The sequence below is a fragment of the Mobula hypostoma genome, chromosome 28 (genome assembly GCF_963921235.1).
Source record: "Mobula hypostoma chromosome 28, sMobHyp1.1, whole genome shotgun sequence".
In the NCBI taxonomy this organism is placed as follows: Eukaryota; Metazoa; Chordata; class Chondrichthyes; order Myliobatiformes; family Myliobatidae; genus Mobula; species Mobula hypostoma.
Genome location: NC_086124.1, coordinates 35,609,649 through 35,636,293, shown reverse-complemented (window position 1 = coordinate 35,636,293; position 26,645 = coordinate 35,609,649). Strand labels below are relative to the sequence as shown.

The 26,645-nt window shown below is 52.0% G+C and overlaps 1 protein-coding gene across 2 annotated transcripts in view; it reads left to right on the top strand.

Moving 5' to 3' along the window:
* Nucleotides 1-14,325: 14,325 nt before the first annotated feature.
* LOC134338890 (putative RNA-binding protein Luc7-like 1) overlaps nt 14,326-26,645 on the top strand; it is a 33,691-nt gene continuing 21,371 nt past the window's right edge. The window contains exon 1 of one of the 2 annotated variants that reach the window (XM_063035057.1): nt 14,326-14,504. In XM_063035057.1, the coding sequence (XP_062891127.1) occupies nt 14,444-14,504 (61 nt within the window). In that variant the 5' untranslated portion in view covers nt 14,326-14,443. The remainder of the gene's footprint in view (nt 14,505-26,645) is intronic. The other variant, XM_063035058.1, reaches the window with a different exon arrangement.

Sequence of the window (26,645 nt, the reverse complement as noted above, 5' to 3'; positions counted from 1 at the left end):
TTCAAGGCCACTTGAGTATCCATGCCAGTCAGTACCCTCACCATGACACATAGAAACATAGAAAACCTACAGCACAATACAGGTCCTTCGGCCCACGAAGCTGTACCCAACATGTCCTTACCTTAGAACTACCTAGGCTTACCCATAGCCTTCTATTTTTCTAAGCTCCATGCATCCATCCAGGAGTCTCTTAAAAGACCCCATCGTTTCCACCTCCACCATTCCACGCACTCACCAGTCTCTGCGTAAAAAAACTTACCCCTGACATCTCCTCTGTACCTACTTCCAAGCACCTTAAAACTATGCCCTCTTGTGCTAGCCATTTCAGCCCTGGGGAAAAGCCTCTGACTATCCACACGATCAATGCCTCTTGTACACCTCTATCAGGTCACCTCTCATCCTCCATCGCTCCAAGGAGAAAAGGCTGAGTTCATTCAACCTATTCTCATAAGGCATGCTCCCCAATCCAGGCAACGTCCTTGTAAATCTCCTCTGCACCCTTTCTATGGTTTCCACATCCTTCCTGTAGTAAGGCGACCAGAAATGAGCACAGTACTCCAAGTGGGGTCTGACCAGGGTCCTATACAGCTGCAACATTACCTCTCGGCTCTTAAACTCAATCCCACGATTGATGAAGGCCAATGCACCGTACGCCTTTTAACCACAGGGTCAACCTGCGCAGCAGCTTTGAGTGTCCTATGGACTCGGACCCCAAGATCCCTCTGATCCACAACACTGCCAAGAGTCTTACCATTAATACTATATTCTGCCATCATATTTGACCTACCAAAATGAACCACTTCACACTTATCTGGGTTGAACTCCATCTGCCACTTCTCAGCCCAGTTCTGCATCCTATCGATGTCCCGCTGTAATCTCTGACAGCCCTCCACACTATCCACAACACCCCCAACCTTTGTGTCATCAGCAAATTTACTAACCCATCCCTCCACTTCCTTATCCAAGACATTTATAAAAATCACGAAGAGAAGGGGTCCCAGAACAGATCCCTGAGACACACCACTGGTCACCAACCTCCATGCAGAATATGACCCACCTACAACCACACTTTGCCTTCTGTGTGCAAGCCAGTTCTGGATCCACAAAGCAATGTCCCCTTGGATCCCATGCCTCCTTACTTTCTCAATAAGCTTTGCATGGGGTACCTTATCAAATGTCTTGCTAAAATCCATATACACTACATCTAAGGCTTCATCAATGTGTTTAGCCCCTCAAAAAATTCAATCAGGCTCGTAAGGCATGACCTGCCTTTAACAAAGCCATGCTGACTATTCCTAACCATATAATGCCTCTCCAAATGTTCAGAAATCCTGCCTCTCAGGATCTTCTCTATCAACTTTCCAACCACTGAAGTAAGACTCACTGGTCTATAATTTCCTGGGCTATCTCTACTCCCTTTCTTGAATAAGGGAAAAACATCCGCAACCCTCCAATCGTCCGGAACCTCTCCCATCCCCATTGATGATGCAAAGATCATTGCCAGAGGCTCAGCAATCTCCTTCCTCACTTCCCACAGTAGCCCGGGGTACATCCTGTCCGGTCCTGGTGACTTATCCAACTTGATGCTTTCCAAAAGCTCCAGCACATCCTCCTCCTTAATATCTCATGCACAGGCTTTTCAGTCCGCTGCAAGTCATCCCTTCAATCGCCAAGATCCTTTTCCATAATGAATACTGAAGCAAAGTATTCATTAAGTACCTCTGCTATTTCCTCCGGTTCTATACACACTTTTCCACTGTCACACTTGATAGGTCCTATTCTCTCACGTCTTATCCTCTTGCTCTTCACATACTTGTAGAATGCCTTGTGGTTTTCCTTAATCTTGTCCTAATTTTATTCTTAAGCTCCTTCCTGCTAGCCTTATAATCTTCTAGATCTCTATCATTACCTAGTTTTTTGAACCTTTTGTAAGCTCTTCTTTTCTAGTTGACTAGATTTACAACAGCCTTTGTACACCACAGTTCCTGTACCCTACTATCCTTTCCCTGTCTCAATGGAACATACCTATGCAGTATGCAGAACACCACGCAAATATCCCCTGAATATTTGCCACATTTTTTCCATACATTTCCCTGAGAACATCTGTTTCCAATTTATGCTTCCATGTTCCTGCCTGATAGCCTCATATTTCCCTTCATTCCAATTAAATGCTCTCCTAACTTTTCTGTTCCCATGTCTCTCCAATGCTATGGTAAAGGAGATAGAATTGTGATCACTATCTCCAAAATGCTCTCCCACTGAGGGACCTGACACTTGACCAGATTCACTTCTCAATAACAGATCAAGTACATCCTCTCCTCTTGTAGGCTTATCTACATATTGTGTCAAGAAACCCTCCTGAACACACCTAACAAACTCGACCCCAACAACTAAACCCCTCACTCTAGGGAGATGCTAATCAATATTTGGGAAATTAAAATCTCCCGCCACAACAACCCTGTTATTATTACACCTTTCCAGAATCTGTCTCCCTATCTGCTCCTCGATGTTCCTGTTACTATTGGGTGGTCTATAAAAAACACCCAGTAGAGTTATTGACCCCTTCCTATTCCTAACTTCCACCCACAGAGACTTGGTAGACAATCCTTCCATGTCTTCCTCCTTTTCTAGAGCCGTGACACTATCTCTGATCAACAGTGCCACGCCCCCACCTCTTTTGCCTCCCTCCCTGTCCTTTCTGAAACATCTAAAGCCTGGCACTCGAAGTAACCATTCCTGCCACTGAGCCATCCAAGTTTCTGTAATGGCCACAACACCACAGCTCCAAGTACTGATCCACATTCTAAGCTTCATTCATGATACTTCTTGCATTAAAGCAGACACATCTCAAACCATCGGTCTGAGCGCGTCCCCTCTCTATCACCTGCCTATCTTCCCTCTCACACTGTCTCCAAGTCTCTTCAGTTCGGTTCCCACCCCCCAGCAATTCTAGTTTAAACTCTCCCCAATAGCCCTTGCTAATCTCCCTGCCAGGATATTGGTCCCCTGGGATTCAAGTGCAACCCATCCTTTTTGTACAGGTCACGCCTGCCCCAAAAGAAGTTCCAATGATCCAGAAATCTGAATCCCGCCCCCAGCTCCATTCCTTCAGCCACGCATTTATCCTCCAACACACATAAAAAATGCTGGTGAACGCAGCAGGCCAGGCAGCATCTATAGGAAGAGGTACAGTCGGCATTTCGGGCCGAGACTCTTCGTCAGTCCTGACACAGGGTTTCGGCCCAAAATGTTGACTGTACTTTTTTCTATAGAAACCTCCTGGCCTGTTGAGTTCCTCTGGCATTTTGTGTGTGTTGTGCAGATTTCCAGCATCTGCTCATTTTCTCTTGCTTTTAAAGTTGCTGATCCTTTCAACCTCTGACCCCGTGACGCAGAGTTGCTCAAGATCTCTGCTTCCCTCTATTATCAGCTACTTGATCTTGCTAACATTGAGTAAGAGGCTGTTGTTATGATGCCAGATTTTCACTGATTCATCACCAGCTTCGATTCGGCCTGCGACAGTGGTGTCATCAGCAAACTCGAATACAGTGTGGCATTGGAGCTGTGCTTAGCCTCACAGTCGTAAGTGTAAAGTGAGTAGAGCAGGGGACTAAGCACACACATCTGTGCTGATGGACATCTGGAGAAGTTGTTGCCGATCCAAACCAACTAGTGTTTGGGGGGAGGGAACGTCGACTCAGACCATGAGAGGCCTGCGTCAGGCATTTTCATGCCTTACAAGGCGCGGATTGGAAGTCTGCTAGTGTTTGCTAGTGAGGAAATCCAGGATCTAATTGCAGGAGGAAGTATTCAGGCCAAGGCCTTGAAGCTTATTGATTAGTTTTGAGGGGACGATAGCAATGAAGTCCAAGCTCTAGTCGATGAAGAGTCTCCCGAGTCTTCACTGTCCGGACGCTCCCGGGTTCAGTAAAGAGCCACCAAGGTGGCATCTTCTGTTGACCTGCTGTGACAGCAGGCAAATCAGTGCAGACGCTTGACTGCTCAGACAGCAGTCGCCATGCTTCATCATCTGCCTCTCAAAACCCTTCATCACTGTGGATGTAAGTGCCACTAGACAAAAGTCATTGAGGATGGCTATCATGTTCTTCGTAGGCAACATGATAACTGAAGCCTGGTGGTACCTCAGAATCTAAATATGCCTTTCAATATTCAAAAGGTTTCAAGGCTATGACCCCTCATTCTTCTAAACGCCAGTGAGTACAGGCCCAGAGTCATCAGACGTTCCTGTACGTAAGAGTGATCATACACTCCTGTACGTAACTCCAGTGAGTACAGGCCCAGAGTGATCATACACTCCTGTACGTAACTCCAGTGAGTACAGGCCCAGAGTGATCACACACTCCTGTACGTAACTCCAGTGAGTACAGGCCCAGAGTGATCACACACTCCTGTACATAACTCCAGTGAGTACAGGCCCAGAGTGATCACACACTCCTGTACGTAGCTCCAGTGAGTACAGGCCCAGAGTGATCACACACTCCTGTACGTAACTCCAGTGAGTACAGGCCCAGAGTGATCATACACTCCTGTACGTAACTCCAGTGAGTACAGGCCCAGAGTGATCACACACTCCTGTACGTAACTCCAGTGAGTACAGGCCCAGAGTGATCATACACTCCTGTACGTAACTCCAGTGAGTACAGGCCCAGAGTGATCATACACTCCTGTACGTAACTCCAGTGAGTACAGGCCCAGAGTGATCATACACTCCTGTACATAACTCCAGTGAGTACAGGCCCAGAGTGATCATACACTCCTGTACGTAACTCCAGTGAGTACAGGCCCAGAGTGATCACACACTCCTGTACGTAACTCCAGTGAGTACAGGCCCAGAGTGATCATACACTCCTGTACGTAACTCCAGTGAGTACAGGCCCAGAGTCAACAGACGCTCCTGTACGTAACTCCAGTGAGTACAGGCCCAGAGTGATCATACACTCCTGTACATAACTCCAGTGAGTACAGGCCCAGAGTGCTCATACACTCCTGTACATAACTCCAGTGAGTACAGGCCCAGAGTGATCATACACTCCTGTACATAACTCCAGTGAGTACAGGCCCAGAGTGCTCATACACTCCTGTACGTAACTCCAGTGAGTACAGGCCCAGAGTGATCATACACTCCTGTACGTAACTCCAGTGAGTACAGGCCCAGAGTGATCATACACTCCTGTACGTAACTCCAGTGAGTACAGGCCCAGAGTGATCATACACTCCTGTACGTAACTCCAGTGAGTACAGGCCCAGAGTGATCATACACTCCTGTACATAACTCCAGTGAGTACAGGCCCAGAGTGCTCATACACTCCTGTACATAACTCCAGTGAGTACAGGCCCAGAGTGATCATACACTCCTGTACATAACTCCAGTGAGTACAGGCCCAGAGTGCTCATACACTCCTGTACGTAACTCCAGTGAGTACAGGCCCAGAGTGATCATACACTCCTGTACATAACTCCAGTGAGTACAGGCCCAGAGTCAACATGCACTCCTGTACGTAAGAGTGCTCATACACTCCTGTACGTAACTCCAGTGAGTACAGGCCCAGAGTGATCATACACTCCTGTACATAACTCCAGTGATAAAGGCCCAGAGTCATCATGCACTCCTGTACGTAACTCCAGTGAGTACAGGCCCAGAGTGATCATACACTCTTGTACATAACTCCAGGAAGGGTAAGATGAGGGAACACAAACCAGTCCTCATTGAGGGTTCAGAAGTGGAGAGAGTGAGCAATTTCACTTTCCTGGGTGTCAAGATTTCTGATGATCTCACCTGGTACCAACATATCGATACAACTATAAAGAAGGCAAGACAGCAGCTACTTTATATTTCATCAGGAGTTTGAAGGGATTTGGTTTGTCACTTAAAACACTCGAAAACATCAATAGATGCACCGTGGAGAGCATTCTGACAGGCCGCAGCACTGTCTGGTGTGGGGGACGGGCACTCCACAAAACCAGAAGAAGCTACAGAAAGTTGTAAAGTTAGTCAGCTCCATCTTGCATACTCACCTCTTCAGGGAGAGGTGCCTCAGAAAAGCTGAGTCTATAAGGACCCCCCATCACCCAGGGCATGCTCTCTTTTCAATGTCACCATCAGGTAGGAGATACAGAAGCCTGAAGGCATACACTCAGTGATTCAGGAACAGCTTCTTCCCCTCTGCCCTCTGATTCTTAACTGGACATTGAACCTGTGAACACCACCTCACTTTTCTAATATATACTATTTCAGTTTTTCTCTGATTTTCATCTATTCAATACACAGAATTATGATTACTGTAATTGGCTTATTTATTTTTTTCATTCTATATTATCATATAGAATATTGAACTGCTGTTGCTAAATTTAGAAATATCACAACAATCATAAACCTGATTCGGATCTCTTCTGAACCCCTTGCAATGCCAGCACACCCTTCCCTCGATATGGGGCACAAAAGTCATCCATTTGAATCTCTCCACTCTCATTTTAAACTGGTTTAGCATTCCTGACCACGGGGGAGAAAGACTGTGATTGCCCACCTTATCTTTGCCCCTTGTGGTTTTATAAACCTCTGTCAGGTCAGCCCTCAGCCTGTCCGGGTCCAGCCTGGTAACATCCTGCTGAATCTTCCTGCCCTCCTCTCCTCTCCGGCTTTGTCACACCCTTCCTACAGCAGAGTGACCACAACTCAGCACAACACTTGCAGTGCAGTCTCAAGTTCAAGTGGTAACCAAATGAAACAACGTTCCCCTGGACCTCGGTGCAACCACAAAACCAGTATTACACACAGCACATAAAACAAAATACCACCATCAATAAGTTCATAAAATATAATTCAAAATGCGTATTGTGCAAGCATGGGTAAACAGTGAACATCTCACAGTCCTGGTGATGAAACCTCGGTGGTGATGGCGTTCACTAGTCCCACAGCCTGGGGAAGAAACTGTTACCCAGTCTGTCAGTCCAAGTCCCGATGCTCCTGTACCTCCTTCCCGATGCTCCCGTACCTCCTTCCCGATGCTCCCGTACCTCCTTCCCGATGCTCCTGTACCTCATTCCCGATCCTCCTGTACCTCATTCCCGATGCTCCTGTACCTCCTTCCCGATGCTCCCGTACCTCCTTCCCGATGCTCCCGTACCTCATTCCGGATGCTCCCGTACCTCATTCCGGATGCTCCCGTACCTCATTCCTGATGCTCCTGTACCTCCTTCCCGATGCTCCCGTACCTCATTCCCGATGCTCCTGTACCTCCTTCCCGATGCTCCCGTACCTCCTTCCCGATGCTCCCGTACCTCATTCCCGATGCTCCTGTACCTCCTTCCCGATGCTCCCGTACCTCCTTCCCGATGCTCCCGTACCTCCTTCCCGATGCTCCCGTACCTCCTTCCCGATGCTCCCGTACCTCATTCCAGATGCTCCCGTACATCCTTCCCGATGCTCCTGTACCTCATTCCTGATGCTCCCGTACCTCATTCCGGATGCTCCCGTACATCCTTCCCGATGCTCCTGTACCTCATTCCTGATGCTCCCGTACCTCCTTCCCGATGCTCCCGTACCTCATTCCCGATGCTCCCGTACCTCATTCCCGATGCTCCTGTACCTCCTTCCCGATGCTCCTGTACCTCAATCCCGATGCTCCTGTACCTCCTTCCCGATGCTCCCGTACCTCCTTCCCGATGCTCCTGTACCTCATTCCTGATGCTCCTGTACCTCATTCCTGATGCTCCTGTACCTCCTTCCCGATGCTCCTGTACCTCAATCCCGATGCTCCTGTACCTCCTTCCCGATGCTCCCGTACCTCCTTCCCGATGCTCCTGTACCTCAATCCCGATGCTCCTGTACCTCATTCCTGATAGGAGTGGGTCAATGAGATAGTGGAATGAGTAGTCGGGATCCTCAACAATGCTTTGAGCAACGTCTTGTACAACTGCATCATAACGTCCCAACTCCTGTACTCAGTGCACTGACTGATGAAGGCCAGCATGGCAAATGTCTTCTTCACTGCCCTGTCTACCTGTGACTCCACTTTCAGGAACCATATCCTTGTACCCCAGGGTCACACTGTTATACAACACTCCCCTGGGTCCCTGTCTACCTGTGACTCCACTTTCAGGAACCATGTCCCTGTACCCCAGGGTCACACTGTTATACAACACTCCCCAGGGTCCCTGCCTACCTGTGACTCCACTTTCAGGAACCATGTCCCTGTACCCCTGGGTCCCTCTGATCTACAACACTCCCCAGGGTCCCTGTCTACCTGTGACTCCACTTTCAGGAACCATGTCCCTGTACCCCTGGGTCCCTCTGATCTACAACACTCCCCAGGGTCCCTGTCTACCTGTGACTCCACTTTCAGGAACCATGTCCCTGTACCCCTGGGTCACACTGATCTACAACACTCCCCAGGGTCCCTGTCTACCTGTGACTCCACTTTCAGGAACCATGTCCCTGTACCCCTGGGTCCCTCTGTTCTACAACACTCCCCTGGGTCCCTGTCTACCTGTGACTCCACTTTCAGGAACCATGTCCCTGTACCCCTGGGTCCCTCTGTTCTACAACACTCCCCAGGGTCCCTGTCTACCTGTGACTCCACTTTCAGGAACCATGTCCCTGTACCCCTGGGTCCCTCTGATCTACAACACTCCCCTGGGTCCCTGTCTACCTGTGACTCCACTTTCAGGAACCATGTCCCCGTACCCCTGGGTCCCTCTGATCTACAACACTCCCCTGGGTCCCTGCGTTCACTGTGAAAGTCCGACCATGGTTTGTCTTCCCGAAAAGCAACACACCAGAGTGATCCAACTTCCACCTGACCTTCCTCAGGCCATGCACCCAGCCAATCGATCCCTCTCCCTCCATCTTTGATTCCTCTCCTTCTCTTTCCCTCACCCTCTCTCACTCCATATCTCCTCTCTCTCCCACTCCCTCCTTCCCTCCCTCTGTTTCTCCCCCTCTATCCCTCTCTCCCCCCTCCTATCTCTCTCTCCCCCCTCCCCATTCTCCTGTTCAAACCCCTCCGTATGTCTGTAACTCCTTATTCTCCCTCTCCTCCCCTCCATGGACTCTGTCTACACTGCCCACTGTCTCAGTAAAACAGACGGTGTGATCAAATACCCCCACCCACACCGGACATTCTCTCTCCCCCTCCACCCCCGTCAGGCAGAAGATACAAAAGCCTGAGAGCACGTCCCACCAGGCTCGAGGACAGCTTCTACCCCGCTGTTATCAGACTATTGAACGCTCCCCCAGTACAAGGACAGCTTCTACCCCACTGTTATCAGACTATTGAACGGTCCCCCAGTACGAGGACAGCTTCTACCCCGATGTTATCAGACTATTGAACGGTCCCCCAGTACGAGGACAGCTTCTACCCCGCTGTTATCAGACTATTGAACGGTCCCCCAGTACGAGGACAGCTTCTACCCCGCTGTTATCAGACTATTGAACGGTCCCCCAGTACGAGGACAGCTTCTACCCCGCTGTTATCAGACTATTGAACGGTCCCCCAGTACGAGGACAGCTTCTACCCCACTGTTATCAGACTATTGAACGCTCCCCCAGTACAAGGACAGCTTCTACCCCGCTGTTATCAGACTATTGAACGCTCCCCCAGTACGAGGACATCTTCTACCCCGATGTTATCAGACTATTGAACGGTCCCCCAGTACGAGGACAGCTTCTACCCCGCTGTTATCAGACTATTGAACAGTCCCCCAGTACGAGGACAGCTTCTACCCTGCTGTTATCAGACTATTGAATGCTCCCCAGTATGAGAACAGCTTCTACCCCGCTGTTATCAGTCTATTGAACGGTCCCCCAGTACGAGGACAGCTTCTACCCCACTGTTATCAGACTATTGAACGGTCCCCCAGTACGATAAGATGGACTCTTGACCTCACAATCTACCTCGTTGTGACCTTTGCAGCTTATTGTCTGCCTGCACTGCCCTTTCTCTGTAACTGTAACACTTTATTCTGCATTCTGTTATTATTTTCCCTTGTTCTACCTCGATCTGATCTGTATGCAAGACAGGATTTTCACTGTATCGCAGAAATTGTGACAATAATAAGCCCAATAACCAGCTGAAGTTCCCTCTCTCCACAGTTTCTATAGTTCTGCAGCCCACTCAAAGCATCCTGGAGAGATTGTCCCAGTTCCGGGCAGACTCAGCCAGGGGGCGTACCAGTGGGTCCGGGTGTCGAATGGGCACTCCAGCCTCATGAGGGCCATGGTTGGCACCTTCTCCAGCCATGGCCTGGGAGTCCAGGGGTGCCTCGTCTTGCACAAGGCACCTGGCAGCAGCCTGCTGACAGGTGAATGGACACATCATTGGGGGGGGGGGAGAGCAGAGAGAGGGTAAAAAAAGAAGGAATTCCCATTCTGAGATGTCAATCCATAGCCTCCTCTACTGTTGTGATGAGGCCACACTCAGATTGGAGGAAAAACACCTCATATTCCACCTAGGTAGCCTCCAACCTGATGGCATGAACATCAATTTCTCAAACTTCTTGTGATGGCCCCCCCCCTCACCATTCCCATTCCCTTTTCCCTCTCTCACTTTATCTCCTTGCCTGCCCATCACCTCCCTCTGGTGGTCTTCCCCTTTTTCTTTCTTCCTTGGCCGTCTGTCCTCTCCTTTCAGACTCCCCCTTCTCCAGATCTGTATCTCTTTCACCAATCAACTTCCCAGCTCTTTACTTCATTCCTCCCCCCACCCCACCCCCCGTGTCAGCTATCACCCTGTGTTTCTTCCTCCCATCCCCCAAACTTTTAAATCTACTCCTCAACTTTTTTTCTCCAGTCCTGCTGAAGGGTCTCGGTCCAAAACATCGACTGTACTTTTTCTCAGGGATGCTGCCTGGCCTGAGCTGCTCCAGCATTTTGAAGGTGTTGCTCGGATTTCCAGCACCTGCAGGTTTTCTCTTGTTATGTATTGGATTATTTCACAGCGAAGTCTCTTCCAGGGATGTTTACCCTGAAGAAGTTTAAATCTCCCCTTTGACGGGAGTTCAGTGAAACCCTCTCTCACTGCTCCATTTCTGCTGCCCTCCAACTCTTCGACCACGTGCTCACCCCGACCCGTTACTATGGCCGTGTGTCCTTTCTGGCAACGTCTTCACCGCCAGCTTCCAGATTCGTTTTCAAGCTTCTGGATTTGGACCCTCTGAGGACCCCAGGTACTAATATTCCATTAATTGCTTCTCCCACCACTCTCTACGTGCCATGTTTTCCACCAAGAGAAGGTACCCTGTGTCCCTAACCCAGTCACTTCCACAACTCCGGGATTCTGTCTCTGCTGCCTGTAATCGACCTGTACGCTACTTTATCCTGCGCCGGATCCACGCTTTCAATCGCCGGTTCTTTGACTTTCTCACGTCCTGCAAGGATTGGAAGGTCACCCGTCTCCAGATCACAGAACCTGCTGACTGCAACGCCGGCCAGCCCGTACGTCTGCAGGCCGCGATCCTTGCTGCCAACCTCAGTGGCTCTAACAATCCAGAGCAGACTCCACCGCCATCAATGCATGTTCAAACAACCTCCACCACCTCCAAAATGTTGATTGCACAACCTCCAACTCGGACTCCAGCCTGGGTCTTCACGTGCTGCCACTGGAACACCCGTCTCCCCTTCCCCAACCACCACTCCGCAATCCCGTCTCTCTCAGGTCCCACCACCAGCTCTTGGGCCCTCAGAGACTCCATCTTCCTATCACCCCACCATTCCTGAACACTTCAAACCTCCCTTCTCCTCAGACACTGCCAACCTCCTTCCCCTTTCCAATCCCAGCTCTCATCCATGCCGGGTCTTCACCATTCCCTCTGACCTTCCCCTCTCTGGGGCAGAACGTTCTGTCCTCAGTAAGGGACTCACCTTTGTCCCCGCCTTGACGCTGAGCTCTTCTTCCGCCACAGCTGTCTCCGAGCCTACTTCTTTGGCAAGTTCTCTCGACCCTGCACCGATGACCCCTTTTCCAGTCTTCAACCCCTCTCCTCTTCCTGGACACCCCGCCTTGGTCTTCTGCCTGCTCTGGACCTTTTCATCGCCAACTGCCAAAGGGACATCAACCATCTAGACTTCAACACTTCTCTCTGCTATTCCATCCTCACTCCTTCTGAATGCTCTGCTCTCTACTCCTTCTGCACTAATCCTAACCTCACTATCAAAGCTGCAGATCGAGGGAATGCTGTAGTAGTCTGGAATAATGACCTCTGAGGCGTAACAAGACCTCTCAGACACCTTCTCTTACTTACCCCTCGATCAGGATCCCACTAAGGAGCAACAGGCCATTGTCTCCCACACCATCTCAGACCCTATTAGGTCTGGGGATCTCCCATCCACTGCCATCAACCTCATAGTTTACACACCCCACACCTCTCATTTCTACCTCCTACCCAAGGTCCACAAACCCACTGTCCAGGTAGACCCATGGTTTTAGCTTGTTCCTGCCCCACTGAGCTCATATCTGCATAACTTGACTCTGTTTTATCTCCCCCACCCCCAGTTCAGTCCCTTCCTACCTACATCCGTGACACATCACACGCTCTGGATCCTTTCAAGGATTTCAGGTTCCTTTTCGCCCCATCATCTTATTTTCACTATGGATGTCCAGTCCGTAGTATACACTTCCATCCCCCACCAGAAAGGCCCCAAAGCTCTCTGTTTCCTTTTGGACACCAAACCCAACCAGATCCCCCTCCACCAGCACTCTCCTCCATTGAGCGGAACTTGTCCTCACTCTTAATAATTTCTCCTCTGGCTCCTCCCACTTCCTTCAAACAAAAGCTGTAGCCATGGACACTCGTATGGGTCCCAGCTATGCCTACCTGTTTGTCGGCTACGTGGAACAGTCTATGTTCCAAGCCAATACTGGGGACTGTCTCCCACTTTTCCTACGCTACATCGACAACTGCATTGGTGCTGGTACCTACATCCATGCCGAGCCTGTTTGCTTCTTCAACTTTGCCTCCAGCTTCCACCCTGCCCTCAAATTTATCTGGTCCATTTCCAACACATCCCTCCCCTTTCTTGATTTCACTGTTTCTATTTCTGGAGTCAGTTTATCTACTGATGTCTACCATAAACTCACTGACTCTCAACTACCTAGACTATAGCTCTTCCCACCCTACCACGAATAGTGTTCCTCTTGTCCTTACCTACCACCCCAGAAGCCACCATGTCCAGCACATAATTCTCCAGAACTTCCACCATCTCCAACGGGATCCCACCGCCAAGCACATCTTTCCCTCCGTTAGTCTTGTGAGACCATATATCTGCGCCTGGAAAGTCTTCACTCTCCAGGGTGCAGGCCTGGGCAAGGTTGTATGGAAGATTAGCAGTTGTCCATTCTGCAAGTCTCCCCTCTCCACGACATCTCCAACCCTCCCACCCCAACTGTACTCTTTTTCCATAGATGCTGCCTGGTCTGCTGAGTTCCTCCAGCATTGTGCGTGTTGCTTGGATTTCCAGCATCTGCAGATTTTCTCTTGTTTGGAATCTTGACCTGTTAAACTTGTTTAAGTTTCAACCGCAGACCCCTCCCCAATGGGGCAACAGGCTTTGACGGTCCTGCAGCTAGAATGCTGGGAGGACACATGCCATTGTCCATTTGTCTTGACTGGTCAAGGGTCCTCCAGCTGATGGCGCTGGCAAACAGGAGAGTCCCTTGCCCCCAGCCACCATAGTCCCCTTTGGGGTGCTGGTGGGATAGTGGGTGGGTGGGTACAGTGGCGACCAACAGGTCAAGGCCAGAGGCTTGCAGTGACCAGACCTCCAGGCCGGTCCTCCAGGCTGAAGCCTCAGTTTTGGAGCCCTTCTTGCCCATTGGCAGGGCTGCTGTACCGCTATCGTATTGACTTTGACTACGGTAATCAGGATCTCCTCTAACTATTGGTCGGCTGCTATTGGGAAAGCAGCTGGTTTTGTTGTCTTCGCTCAGCTGGACTGGCGTAGAAAGCGACGCCATTGGCTCAACCTGGCCAACCCGCCTCGCTATTGGACTACGCCGCGTCCATCTCAACACGAAAGGCCCTGGGCCTCCTCCTCCGACTTGGAGGCGGGACCATTCGGAGAAGTCGGCAGCAACATCAATCAAACAATCCTCCGTTTTCTATTGGGCAGATTCCGCCTTGAGGTCATAACGAAGTGTGCGGTGGATTGGTGTTTCCTCAAGGACTGGAGACACCTCTGTCTTCTATTGGATAGATGGACCGTCAATCTCAGAGATGTGCCAGGCTATTTGACAATCTCTCCGTCGTTCAGCGGGGGGGCGGTGTGGGAACGGGACGGCGATTGGCGTGCGTGTCTGCAGAGGGCGGGAGAAGAGGCGGCGGCGAGCCCGCCCTCCGCCTGCCGCCGCCGCCGCTAGTTACCGCTGCCGCCCGGGCCTACGGCCGCCGGATTCCGGGCCTCGGCTCCTTCCCCCGTGGTGCTGCCGTCATGTCGGCCAAGGCCCAGATGCGGGAGATGTTGGACCAGTTGATGGGCACCGGCCGCGACGGTAAGATCCGTTTCCCGGGATCAGGGGGTGGGGAGAGACCGAGGCCCCGGGCCTGAGGTGGGAAGGGGTTGGGGGGGGGGAGGTGGGAAGGGGTTGGGGGGGGGGAGGTGGGAAGGGGTTGGGGGGGGGGAGGTGGGAAGGGGTTGGGGGGGGGGAGGTGGGAAGGGGTTGGGGGGGGGGAGGTGGGAAGGGGTTGGGGGGGGGAGGTGGGAAGGGGTTGGGGGGGGGGAGGTGGGAAGGGGTTGGGGGGGGGAGGTGGGAAGGGGTTGGGGGGGGGAGGTGGGAAGGGGTTGGGGGGGGGGAGGTGGGAAGGGGTTGGGGGGGGAGGTGGGAAGGGGTTGGGGGGGGAGGTGGGAAGGGGTTGGGGGGGGGAGGTGGGAAGGGGTGGGGGGGGGAGGTGGGAAGGGGTTGGGGGGGGAGGTGGGAAGGGGTTGGGGGGGGAGGTGGGAAGGGGTGGGGGGGGAGGTGGGAAGGGGTGGGGGGGGAGGTGGGAAGGGGTTGGGGGGGAGGTGGGAAGGGGTGGGGGGGAGGTGGGAAGGGGTGGGGGGGGAGGTGGGAAGGGGTTGGGGGGGGAGGTGGGAAGGGGTTGGGGGGGGGAGGTGGGAAGGGGTTGGGGGGGGTGGGTTGCGGTTGGAGAATCCCAGGGCCAGAGGCTGAAGCCTGAGGGGGTGAGGTCGGGGTTCAAATGCGGAGAGGCGGACTGACCCTCGAGATGGTGAGGTCAAGGGTCATTGGGGAGAGGGTCGGGGGGGGTGACAAAGGAGGGAGGGAACCCGGAGGGGAGTAGGAGGAGGAGGGAGGCAGGGAGGGATCCCGGTGGGGGGGGGCAGGAGGAGGGTGGGTTCCCGGTGTGGGGGGCAGGATGGTTCCCGGTGTGGGGAGGAGGCAGTAGGAGGGAGGGAGGGAGGGATGGTTCCCGGTGGGGGGGGCAGGAGGAGGGAGGGTTCCCGGTGGGGGGGGCAGGAGGAGGGAGGGTTCCCGGTGGGGGGGGCAGGAGGAGGGAGGGAGGGTTCCCGGTGGGGGGGGGGAGGCAGGAGGAGGGTGGGAGGGTTCCCGGTGGGGGGGAGCAGGAGGAGGGAGGGAGGGATCCTGGGAAGGCAGGAGGGAGGGAGGGATCTCAGGGGGGGCAGGAGGAGGGAGGGATCTGGGGGACTGAGACGAGGGACAGTGGAGTGTGAGAAATCTGGAGTCGGGGGTAAGGGAGGGTGGTACAGGGGGAAGCTCTTGAAACTGGGCGCACCAAGCTGGAGAATTTTGTGGGGAGGTGTGAGAGAAGCCCAAGGCTTGGGAAGAATCTACCATCTTGCTGACTGAACCGATGGCTTTGTGGACAATAGGTTGTGTTGAGGAAGCAGGGTTGGAAGAATGGGTAAAGAAGTGACAGGTGGAATACAGTGTAGAGAAGTGTGTGGTCATGTCATTTGTTTGTTAAAATAAAGACACAAGCTATTTTCTAAACAGGAAATGAATTCAGAAATTAAAACTTCGAATTGGTTTATCATTGTCACACGTACCGAGATACAGTGAAAATCTTGTCTTGCATTCAGATCATTACACAGAGCAAGGGAAAACAATAACAGGGTGCAGAATAAAGTGTTACAGTTACAGAGAAAGGGCAGTGCAGGCAGACAATAAGCTGCAAGGGTCACGACGAGGTAGATTGTGAGGTCAAGAGCCCATCTTATCATACTGGGGGACCGTTCAATAGTCTGATAACAGCGGGGTAGAAGCTGTCCTCGTACTGGGGGACCGTTCAATAGTCTGATAACAGCGGGGTAGAAGCTGTCCTCGTACTGGGGGACTGTTCAATAGTCTGATAACAGCGGGGTAGAAGCTGTCCTCGTGCTGGGGGACCGTTCAATAGTCTGATAACAGCGGGGTAGAAGCTGTCCTTGTACTGGGGGACCGTTCAATAGTCTGATAACAGCGGGGTAGAAGCTGTCCTCGTACTGGGGGACTGTTCAATAGTCTGATAACAGCGGGGTAGAAGCTGTCCTCGTACTGGGGGACCGTTCAATAGTCTGATAACAGCGGGGTAGAAGCTGTCCTCGAGCCTGGTGGGACGTGCTCTCAGGCTTTTGTATCTTCTGCCCGACGGGGGTTGGGGGGGAGAGAGAATGTCCGGTGTGGGTGGGGTATTTGATCACACCGTCTGTTTTACTGAGTCAGTGGGAAGTGTAGACAGAGTCCATGGAGGGGAGGCTGGTTTCCGTGATGTGCTGAGCTGTGTCCACAACTCTCTGCGGTTTCCTGCGGTCCCGGGCGGAGCAGTTGCCGTACCGAGCCGAGATGCATCCGGATCAGATGCTTTCTGTGGTGCATCGGTAAAAATTGGTGAGGGTCGACGGGGACATGCTGAGGAAGTGGAGGTGATGGTGAGCAAGGGTCTTGGGAGTCCACATTACAGGATTCTCTAAAGCAGGGTTTCTCAGTTACTGGTAACAGTCCATGGCATAAAACAGGTTGGGAACCCCTGTTCTAAAGATTAATTTGCATGTGGAGTCAGTGCTAATGAAGGCAAATGCAATGTGAGTATTCATTTTGAGAGGGTTTGAATCTAAAAGTAAGGATTTCATGCGGAGGCTTCATAAGGCATTGGTCAGAGTGCACCTGGAGTATTGTGAGCAGTTTTGTTCCCCTTTTATAAAGCGTTGGAGAAGGTGCAGAAGAGGCCAGCAGTGAATCCTGTAACTTAGAGTCATAGAAATGCACAGTACAGAAACAGGCCCTTCAGCCCATCTAGTGTCTGCCAAACCATTTAAGCTGCCTTCTCACATTGACCTGCATCCATACCCTTCCCATCCATGTACCTATCCAAACTTCTCTCGAAATCGAGCTCACACGGACCTTTAGTGCTGGCAGCTCATTGCACACTCCAACAACTCTCTGAGTGAAGAAATTTTCCTTCATGTTCCCCTTAAACTTTTCGCCTGTCACCCTTATCTCATGACCTCTAGTTCTGGTCTCACCCAACCTCACTGGAAAAAGTTTGCTTGCATTTACTCTATCTATATCCCTCATAATCTTGTACACCTTATTTCAATCTTCTGTGTTCCAAGGAATACAGTCCTAACCTATTCACATCGACTTCTCTAACTTCCGCTAATGCCCCAACTCCCCCTCGTACCTCATCTGTTATTTATTTTTATACACACATTCTTTCTCTCACTCTCCTTTTTCTCCCTCTGTCCCTCTGACTATACCCCTTGCCCATCCTCTGGGTCCCCCCCCCCGTCTTTCTTCCCGGACCTCCTGTCCCATGATCGTCTCATATCCCTTTTGCCTATCACCTGTCCAGCTCTTGGCTCCATCCCTCCCCCTCCTGTCTTCTCCTATCATTTTGGATCTCCCCCTCCCCCTCCCACTTTCAAATCCCTTACTCATTCTTCCTTCAGTTAGTCCTGACGAAGGGTCTCGGCCTGAAACGTCGACTGTGCCTCTTCCTAGAGATGCTGCCTGGCCTGCTGCGTTCACCAGCAACTTTGATGTGTGTTGCTTGAAATTCCAGCATCTGTAGAATTCCTGTTGCTAACCTATTCAATCTTTCATTTATAACTCAGGTCCTCCAGACCTGGCAACATCCTTGTAATTTTTCTCTGCACTCTTTCAACCTTATTTACATTTTTCCTGTAGGTAGGTGACCAAAACTGCACACTATACTCCAAATTAGGCCTCACCAATGTCTCATGCACCTTCAACATAACATCCCAAATCAAGGTAATCAATACTTTGATTTATGAAGGCCATAACTTCAGGAAAGTAAGGGCAGGAAATCTCATCAAACCTTCCAGATGGAGAAAGGTTTGGATAGAGTGGATGATGTGAGGGTGTTCCCCTCAGGAGGGAGAGTCTGGGATCCGATGCAACAGCCTCAGAACAAACAACTGAGATGAGGAAGAATTTCTTTGAAAGAAAGCTCAAGAAATTACCTTTGAGCAAACACAACATAGAGTGAAATGATTGTTATTTGTGTAGAGGATGTGCTGAGGGCAGCCAGCAAGTGTTGCTCTGCATGCATAGCAGGCGCACAGCTGACTGGTACCAACTGTTTGTCTCTGCACTGTTGGAGGGAACCCAACAAGCAGACACGGGAGGCCATACACACCCTGAGGGAGTTGAACTGTAAAGCGTTAACACGACCTGCTATGCTATACAGGCCAAGTCATTTGGTACATTTAAAGCTGGCATTGATAGGATCTTGATTTTTTTTAAAGATCATTTATCACCTGTGCAAGGAAAACAGTGAACCATGTCATTTTGCATCAACGACCAACGCAGTGCGAGGGTTGTGCTGGGACAGTCAGCGGGAGCAGTGTGGGGGTTCTGCTGGGGCAGTCTGCGGGAGCAGTGTGGGGGTTCTGCTGGGGCAGTCCAAAGGAACATTGTCGGGGTTCTGCTGGGGCAGTCTGCGGGAGCAGTGTGGGGGTTCTGCTGGGACAGTCTGCGGGAGCAGTGTGGGGGTTCTGCTGGGGCAGTCTGCGGGAGCAGTGCGAGGGTTGTGCTGGGACAGTCTGCGGGAGCAGTGTGGGGGTTCTGCTGGGACAGTCTGCGGGAGCAGTGTGGGGGTTCTGCTGGGACAGTCAGCGGGAGCAGTGTGGGGGTTCTGCTGGGACAGTCTGCGGGAGCAGTGCGAGGGTTCTGCTGGGGCAGTCTGCGGGAGCAGTGTGGGGGTTCTGCTGGGGCAGTCTGCGGGAGCAGTGTGGGGGTTCTGCTGGGACAGTCTGCGGGAGCAGTGTGGGGGTTCTGCTGGGACAGTCCGCGGGAACGTTGTCGGGGTTGTGCTGGGACAGTCTGCGGGAGCAGTGTGGGGGTTCTGCTGGGACAGTCTGCGGGAGCAGTGCGAGGGTTGTGCTGGGACAGTCAGCGGGAGCAGTGTGGGGGTTCTGCTGGGACAGTCTGCGGGAGCAGTGTGGGGGTTCTGCTGGGACAGTCAGCGGGAGCAGTGTGGGGGTTCTGCTGGGACAGTCTGCGGGAGCAGTGTGGGGGTTCTGCTGGGACAGTCTGCGGGAGCAGTGTGGGGGTTCTGCTGGGACAGTCTGCGGGAGCAGTGTGGGGGTTCTGCTGGGACAGTCTGCGGGAGCAGTGTGGGGGTTCTGCTGGGACAGTCTGCGGGAGCAGTGTGGGGGTTGTGCTGGGACAGTCTGCGGGAGCAGTGTGGGGGTTCTGCTGGGGCAGTCCAAAGGAACATTGTCGGGGTTGTGCTGGGACAGTCCGCGGGAGCAGTGTGGGGGTTCTGCTGGGGCAGTCCAAAGGAACATTGTCGGGGTTGTGCTGGGACAGTCTGCGGGAGCAGTGTGGGGGTTCTGCTGGGGCAGTCCAAAGGAACATTGTCGGGGTTGTGCTGGGACAGTCTGCGGGAGCAGTGTGGGGGTTCTGCTGGGGCAGTCCAAAGGAACATTGTCGGGGTTGTGCTGGGACAGTCTGCGGGAGCAGTGTGGGGGTCCTGCTGGGGCAGTCCAAAGGAACATTGTCGGGGTTGTGCTGGGACAGTCCGCGGGAGCAGTGTGGGGGTTCTGCTGGGACAGTCTGCGGGAGCAGTGTGGGGGTTCTGCTGGGGCAGTCTGCGGGAGCAGTGTGGGGGTTCTGCTGGGACAGTCCGCGGGAACGTTGTCGGGGTTGTGCTGGGACAGTCTGCGGGAGCAGTGTGGGGGTTCTGCTGGGACAGTCTGCGGGAGCAGTGTGGGGGTTCTGCTGGGGCAGTCCAAAGGAACATTGTCGGGGTTGTGCTGGGACAGTCTGCGGGAGCAGTGTGGGGGTTCTGCTGGGGCAGTCCAAAGGAACATTGTCGGGGTTGTGCTGGGACAGTCTGCGGGAGCAGTGTGGGGGTCCTGCTGGGGCAGTCCAAAGGAACATTGTCGGGGTTGTGCTGGGACAGTCCGCGGGAGCAGTGTGGGGGTTCTGCTGGGACAGTCTGCGGGAGCAGTGTGGGGGTTCTGCTGGGGCAGTCTGCGGGAGCAGTGTGGGGGTTCTGCTGGGACAGTCCGCGGGAACGTTGTCGGGGTTGTGCTGGGACAGTCTGCGGGAGCAGTGTGGGGGTTCTGCTGGGACAGTCTGCGGGAGCAGTGTGGGGGTTCTGCTGGGACAGTCCGCGGGAACGTTGTCGGGGTTGTGCTGGGACAGTCTGCGGGAGCAGTGTGGGGGTTCTGCTGGGACAGTCTGCGGGAGCAGTGTGGGGGTTCTGCTGGGACAGTCTGCGGGAGCAGTGTGGGGGTTCTGCTGGGACAGTCTGCGGGAGCAGTGTGGGGGTTCTGCTGGGGCAGTCCAAAGGAACATTGTCGGGGTTGTGCTGGGACAGTCTGCGGGAGCAGTGTGGGGGTTCTGCTGGGGCAGTCCAAAGGAACATTGTCGGGGTTGTGCTGGGACAGTCTGCGGGAGCAGTGTGGGGGTTCTGCTGGGGCAGTCCAAAGGAACATTGTCGGGGTTGTGCTGGGACAGTCTGCGGGAGCAGTGTGGGGGTTCTGCTGGGGCAGTCCAAAGGAACATTGTCGGGGTTGTGCTGGGACAGTCTGCGGGAGCAGTGTGGGGGTTCTGCTGGGGCAGTCCAAAGGAACATTGTCGGGGTTGTGCTGGGACAGTCTGCGGGAGCAGTGTGGGGGTTCTGCTGGGGCAGTCCAAAGGAACATTGTCGGGGTTGTGCTGGGACAGTTCGAGGGTGTAGTGTTGGGGTTGTGCTGGGATAGGCCGCAGGAATAGTGTTGGGGTTGTGCTGGGACAGTCCGCGGGAACGTTGTCGGGGTTGTGCTGGGACAGTCCGCGGGAACGTTGTCGGGGTTGTGCTGGGACAGTCCGCGGGAACGTTGTCGGGGTTGTGCTGGGACAGTCCGCGGGAACGTTGTCGGGGTTGTGCTGGGACAGTCCGCGGGAACGTTGTCGGGGTTGTGCTGGGACAGTCCGCGGGAACGTTGTCGGGGTTGTGCTGGGACAGTCCGCGGGAACGTTGTCGGGGTTGTGCTGGGACAGTCCGCGGGAACGTTGTCGGGGTTGTGCTGGGACAGTCCGCGGGAACGTTGTCGGGGTTGTGCTGGGACAGTCCGCGGGAACGTTGTCGGGGTTGTGCTGGGACAGTCCGTGGGAACGTTGTCGGGGTTGTGCTGGGACAGTCCGCGGGAACGTTGTCGGGGTTGTGCTGGGACAGTCCGCGGGAACGTTGTCGGGGTTGTGCTGGGACAGTCAGCGGGAACGTTGTCGGGGTTGTGCTGGGACAGTCCGCGGGAGCAGTGCCAGGGTTCTGCTAGGATAGGCCGCGGGAGCAGTGTCGGGGTTCTACTGGGACAGTTTGGGGGAGCAGTGTCAGGGTTCTGCTAGGACAGTTCGGGGGAACGTTGTCGGGGTTGTGCTGGGATAGTTCGGGGGAGCAGTGCCATGGTTCTGCTAGGATAGGCCGCGGGAGCAGTGTCGGGGTTCTGCTGGGACTGTTCGGGGGAGCAGTGTGAGGGTTGTTACTGAAGCTCAGGGTTTTGCAATTCAGTTCCAGTGCCTCTGTGAAAAAAAAAGTCTATACACTCTTCCCCATGAGCTTGTGGGTTTCCTCTGGGTGCTCTGGTTTCATCCACATTGCAAGGAAGTTCCGGTTAGTATAAATTGTCAAGTGATAACGTTAGGATTAAATAGGAGGCCGGCTTGTTGAGCCGAAAGGGCCAGTTCCGTGCGTGGTATTCACCTGTGGGGAGAGAGCTCTCTGGGAGGGTTGCTAGGGACATGTGGTGGTGGGGAGGAGATGTCTCTGATCTTGCGGTAGAAGCAGGAGAGGACAGTTGGCGTCCTGGAGGTGGTGGAGAAGAGATAGAGATCCCTGGTCCTGGGGTTGAAGAAGGAGGGGATGGTTTGGAGAGCAAATGGAGGGTGGTGTGGTGCCTCAGCTAGCTGGGTGGGGAGATGAGAGTCCAGTGCTTTAGAGCTGATGTTTGTAGATTGCACCTTCTCTGGGAAAGAGGAGAGAGGACTTGGAAGGGGTGAGGAGAGGAATTTCAACCAGTCATATCCTGGTCTGGGGTTATTGTGACAGGCTTTCACCCCAAGGTATAAACGTCAAGAAAAATAAGCTTTTGCAGAGCAGGCAAATGTAACCTAACGGAATCTTAAATAAAAACAAGTTCCATGTAGAACAAACAAGAGAAGATATGAGTCTTGCTGAAGGGTCTCTACCTGGAATATCGAGTGTACTCTTTTCCACAGATGCTGCCTGTTCTGCTGAGCTCCTCCAGCATTCTGTGTGTTGCTTGAACATTTGCAGTTGCTTGAAAGTCTAAGCAATGCCCACAAAATGCTGGAAGAACTCAGCAGGTCAGGCAGCATCTGTGGAAAAGAGTAAAAGCGTCTCCACAGATGCTGTCTGACCTGCTGAGTTCCTCCAGCATTTTCTGTGGGTTGCACAAGTTACATTTTTCTTACATTAGCCATCAAACTTAGAACAGTATAGGCTGTTCGGCCCACAATGTGGTGCCGACTTCCAAGGTCAATCGAACTCTTCCCTCCCAAATAGCCCAACATTTTTCTATCATCCGTGTGCCTATCTAAGAGTCTCAAATGTCTCTACCCCCACCCCTAGCCGCAAGTTCCATGCAGCCACCACTCTGTGTGTTTTTAATTTTAAAAAGTCCTACCTCTGACATCCCCCCCACCATACTTTCCTCTAATCACCATAATATTATGCCCCCTCGTATTAGCCATTCCCGTCCTGGGAAAGATTCCCTGGCTGTCCACTCGATCTATGCCTCTAATCCAGGCAGCTTCCTGGTACATCTCCTCTGCATCCTGTAAGCGGTTTGATCAGGGTACAACTGCTCAAGCGCGTGGATGTCAGCCTGAGAACAGCGAGAAGAGTTTAAAAAGAACGGGCGTTGGAGTAGAGGGAGACAGAGTAGGAAGGCTTTGGCTCAACGGGGCTTCAGAGATAATGGGTCAAGGCCAGGTAGGTTGCCTGACTAGAATACAGACAAGAAGTATGTGTGTGAGGCCAGTTTTCTGTGCTCGGTGTCAGATGTGGGAGGTCCGGGAGACTCCCAGCCTCCCACGGCCACATCTGCACCAGGTGCATCGAACTGCAGCTCCTTAGGGGCCGTGTTAGGGAACGGGAGATGCAGCTCGATGACCTTCGTTTGGTCAAGGAGAGTGATGAGCTATAGGCAGGTAGTCACACCGGGGCCTGGTGAAACAGATAAGTGGGTAACTGTCAGGAGAGGGAAGGGCAGGAGTCAGAGGCTAGAGAGTACCCCTGTGACTGTACCTCTTGACAAAAAGTACTCCTGTTTGAGTACTGTTGGGGGGAATGGCCTACCTGGGGGAAGCAACAGGGCCTGCAACTCTGGCAGAGTATGGCCCTGTGGCTCAGAAGGGTCGGGAAAGGAAGAGGATGGCAGTAGTGATAGGGGACTCTATAGTTAGGGAGTCAGACAGGCGATTCTGTGGACGCAAGAAAGAAATGCAGATGGTAGCTTGCCACCTTGGTGCCAGGGTCTGAGATGTTTCTGATCACGTCCAAGGTATCCTGAAGTGGGAAGGAGAACAGCCAGAGATTGTAGTACATATTGGTACCAAAGACATAGATGGGAAAAGGGAGGAGGTCCTGAAAGCGGACTACAGGGAGTTAGTAAGTAGTTGAGAAGCAGGATCTCAAAGGTAGTCATCTCGGGATTAACGCCTGTGCCACGTGACAGTGAGTATAGGAATAGAGTGAGGTGGATGATAAATGTGTGGCTGAGGGATTGGAGCAGGGGGCAGGGATTCAGATTTCTGGATCATTGGGACCTCCTTTGGGGCAGGAGTGACGGGTTGCACTTGAATGCCGGGGGACCAATATCCTGGCGGGGAGGTTTGCTAAAGCTGTTGGGGAGAGTTTAAACTAGGATTGCTGGGGGTTGGGAACCAAACTGATGAGACAGAGGAAGAGGTGGTTGGCTCACCTATAGAGAAAGCTTGGAGACAGTGTGAGAGGGAGGATAGGCAGGTGATAGAGAAGGGATGCACTCAGACCGATGGTTTGAGATGTGTCTATTTTAATGCAAGGAGTATTATGAACAAAGCGGATGAGCTTAGATCATGGATCAGTACTTGGAGCTATGATGTTGTGGCCATTACAGAGACTTGGATGGCTCAGGGGCAGGAATGGTTACTTTGAATGCCAGGCTTTAGATGTTTCAGAAAGGACAGGGAGGGAGACAGAAGAGGTGGGGGCATGGCACTGTTGATCAGAGATAGTGTCACGGCTGCAGAAAAGGAGGAAGACATGGAGGGATTGTCTATGGAGTCTCTGTGGGTGGAAGTTAGGAAAAGGAAGGGGTCAATAACTCTACTGGGTGTTTTTTATAGACCACCCAATAGTAACAGGAACATCGAGGAGCAGATAAGGAGTCAGATTCTAGAAAGGTGTAATAATAACAAGGTTGTTGTGGGAGATTTTAATTTCCCAAATATCGATTGGCATGTCCCTAGACCGAGGGGTTTAGATGGAGTGGAGTTTGTTAGGTGTGTTCAAGAAGGTTTTTTGACACAAAATGTAGATAAGCCTTCAAGAGGAGAGGCTGTACTTGATTTGGTATTGGGAAATGAACCTGTTCGGGTGTCAGATCTCTTAATGGGAGAGCATTTTGGAGATAGTGATCACATCTCTGTCTCCTCTACCGTAGCATTGGAGAGGGATAGGAACAGACAAGTTAGGAAAGCATTAAATTGGAGTAAGGGGAAATATGAGGCTTTCAGACAGGAAGTATAAATTGGAAACAGATGTTCTCAGGGAAATGTACAGAAGAATTGTGGCAAATGTTCAGGGGATATTTGTGTAGAGTTCTGCTTTGGTACGTTCCAATGAGACAGGGAAAGGATGGTAGGGTACAGGAACCGTGGTTTACAAAGGCTGTAGTAAATCTAGACAAAAAGAAAAGAAGAGTTCACAAACGGTTCAAAAAGCTAGGTAATGACAGAGAGCTAGAAGATTATAAGGTTAGCAGGAAGGAGCTTAAGAAAGAAATTAGGAGAGCCAGAAGGGGCCATGAGAAGGCCTTGGCGGACAGGATTAAGGAAAACCCCAAGGCATTCTACAAGTATGTGAAGAGCAAGAGGATAAGACGTGAGAGAATAGCACCAATCAAGTGTGACAGTGGAAAAGTGTGTATGGAACCAGAGGAGATAGCAGAGGTACTTAATGAGTACTTTGCTTCAGTATTCACTATGGAAAGGGATCAACGATTGTAGTGATGACTTGCAGCAGACTGAAAAGCTTGAGCATATAGACATTAAGAAAGAGGATGTGCTGGAGCTTTTGGAAAGCATTAAGTTGGATAAGTCACTGGGACCAGATGAGCTGTATCCCAGGCTACTGTGGGAGGCGAGGGAGGAGATTGCTGAGCCTCTGGCGAAGATCTTTGCATCATCAATGGGGACGGGAGACGTTCCGGAAGATTGGAGGGTTGCAGATGGCATTATTCAAGAAAGGGTGTAGAGATAGCCCAGGAAATTATAGACCAGTGAGTCTTACTTCAGTGGTTGGTAAGTTGATGGAGAACATCCTGAGAGGCAGGATTTATGAACATTTGGAGAGGCATAATATAATTAAGAATAGTCAGCATGGCTTTGTGAAAGGAAGGTCATGCCTTACGAGCCTGATTCAATTTTTTGAGGATGTGACTAAACACATTGATGAAGGTAGAGCAGTAGATGTAGTGAATATGGATTTCAGCAAGGCATTTGATGAGGTACCCCATGCAAGGCTTATTGAGAAAGTAAGGGGGACTTCCGGTAGCGCTCATGGAGTGAAGTCGCGTTCTTGACTCGCTCCATTACCTCTGAGTTTTTCTTCTTATGATCAGCTATATTTTAATTAACCATTAAGACATCAACTTTTACAATACTTTGAAACAAATTGGGCTCTTCGATAATCGGATGTTTTTAAGGTCTGCTATGTTTAAGAATGGAAAAAACAGGAAGGACGGCAAACCTCCAGGTAGACCGAAAGGTACCGATTTCCCTCCGACTAAACCACCGGTGACTTTGAAAGCTATATCGGAGCTAATTCGTGAGGAAATTTCAACTAGTTTCCAGAAGATTGCCGATTCAATCGAGAAGATACAAATATCTATTACGGAACATCAGTCGGCTATATCTGATCTTCAAAAATCCACGCAACAAAGTGAGCTCAAGATGGAG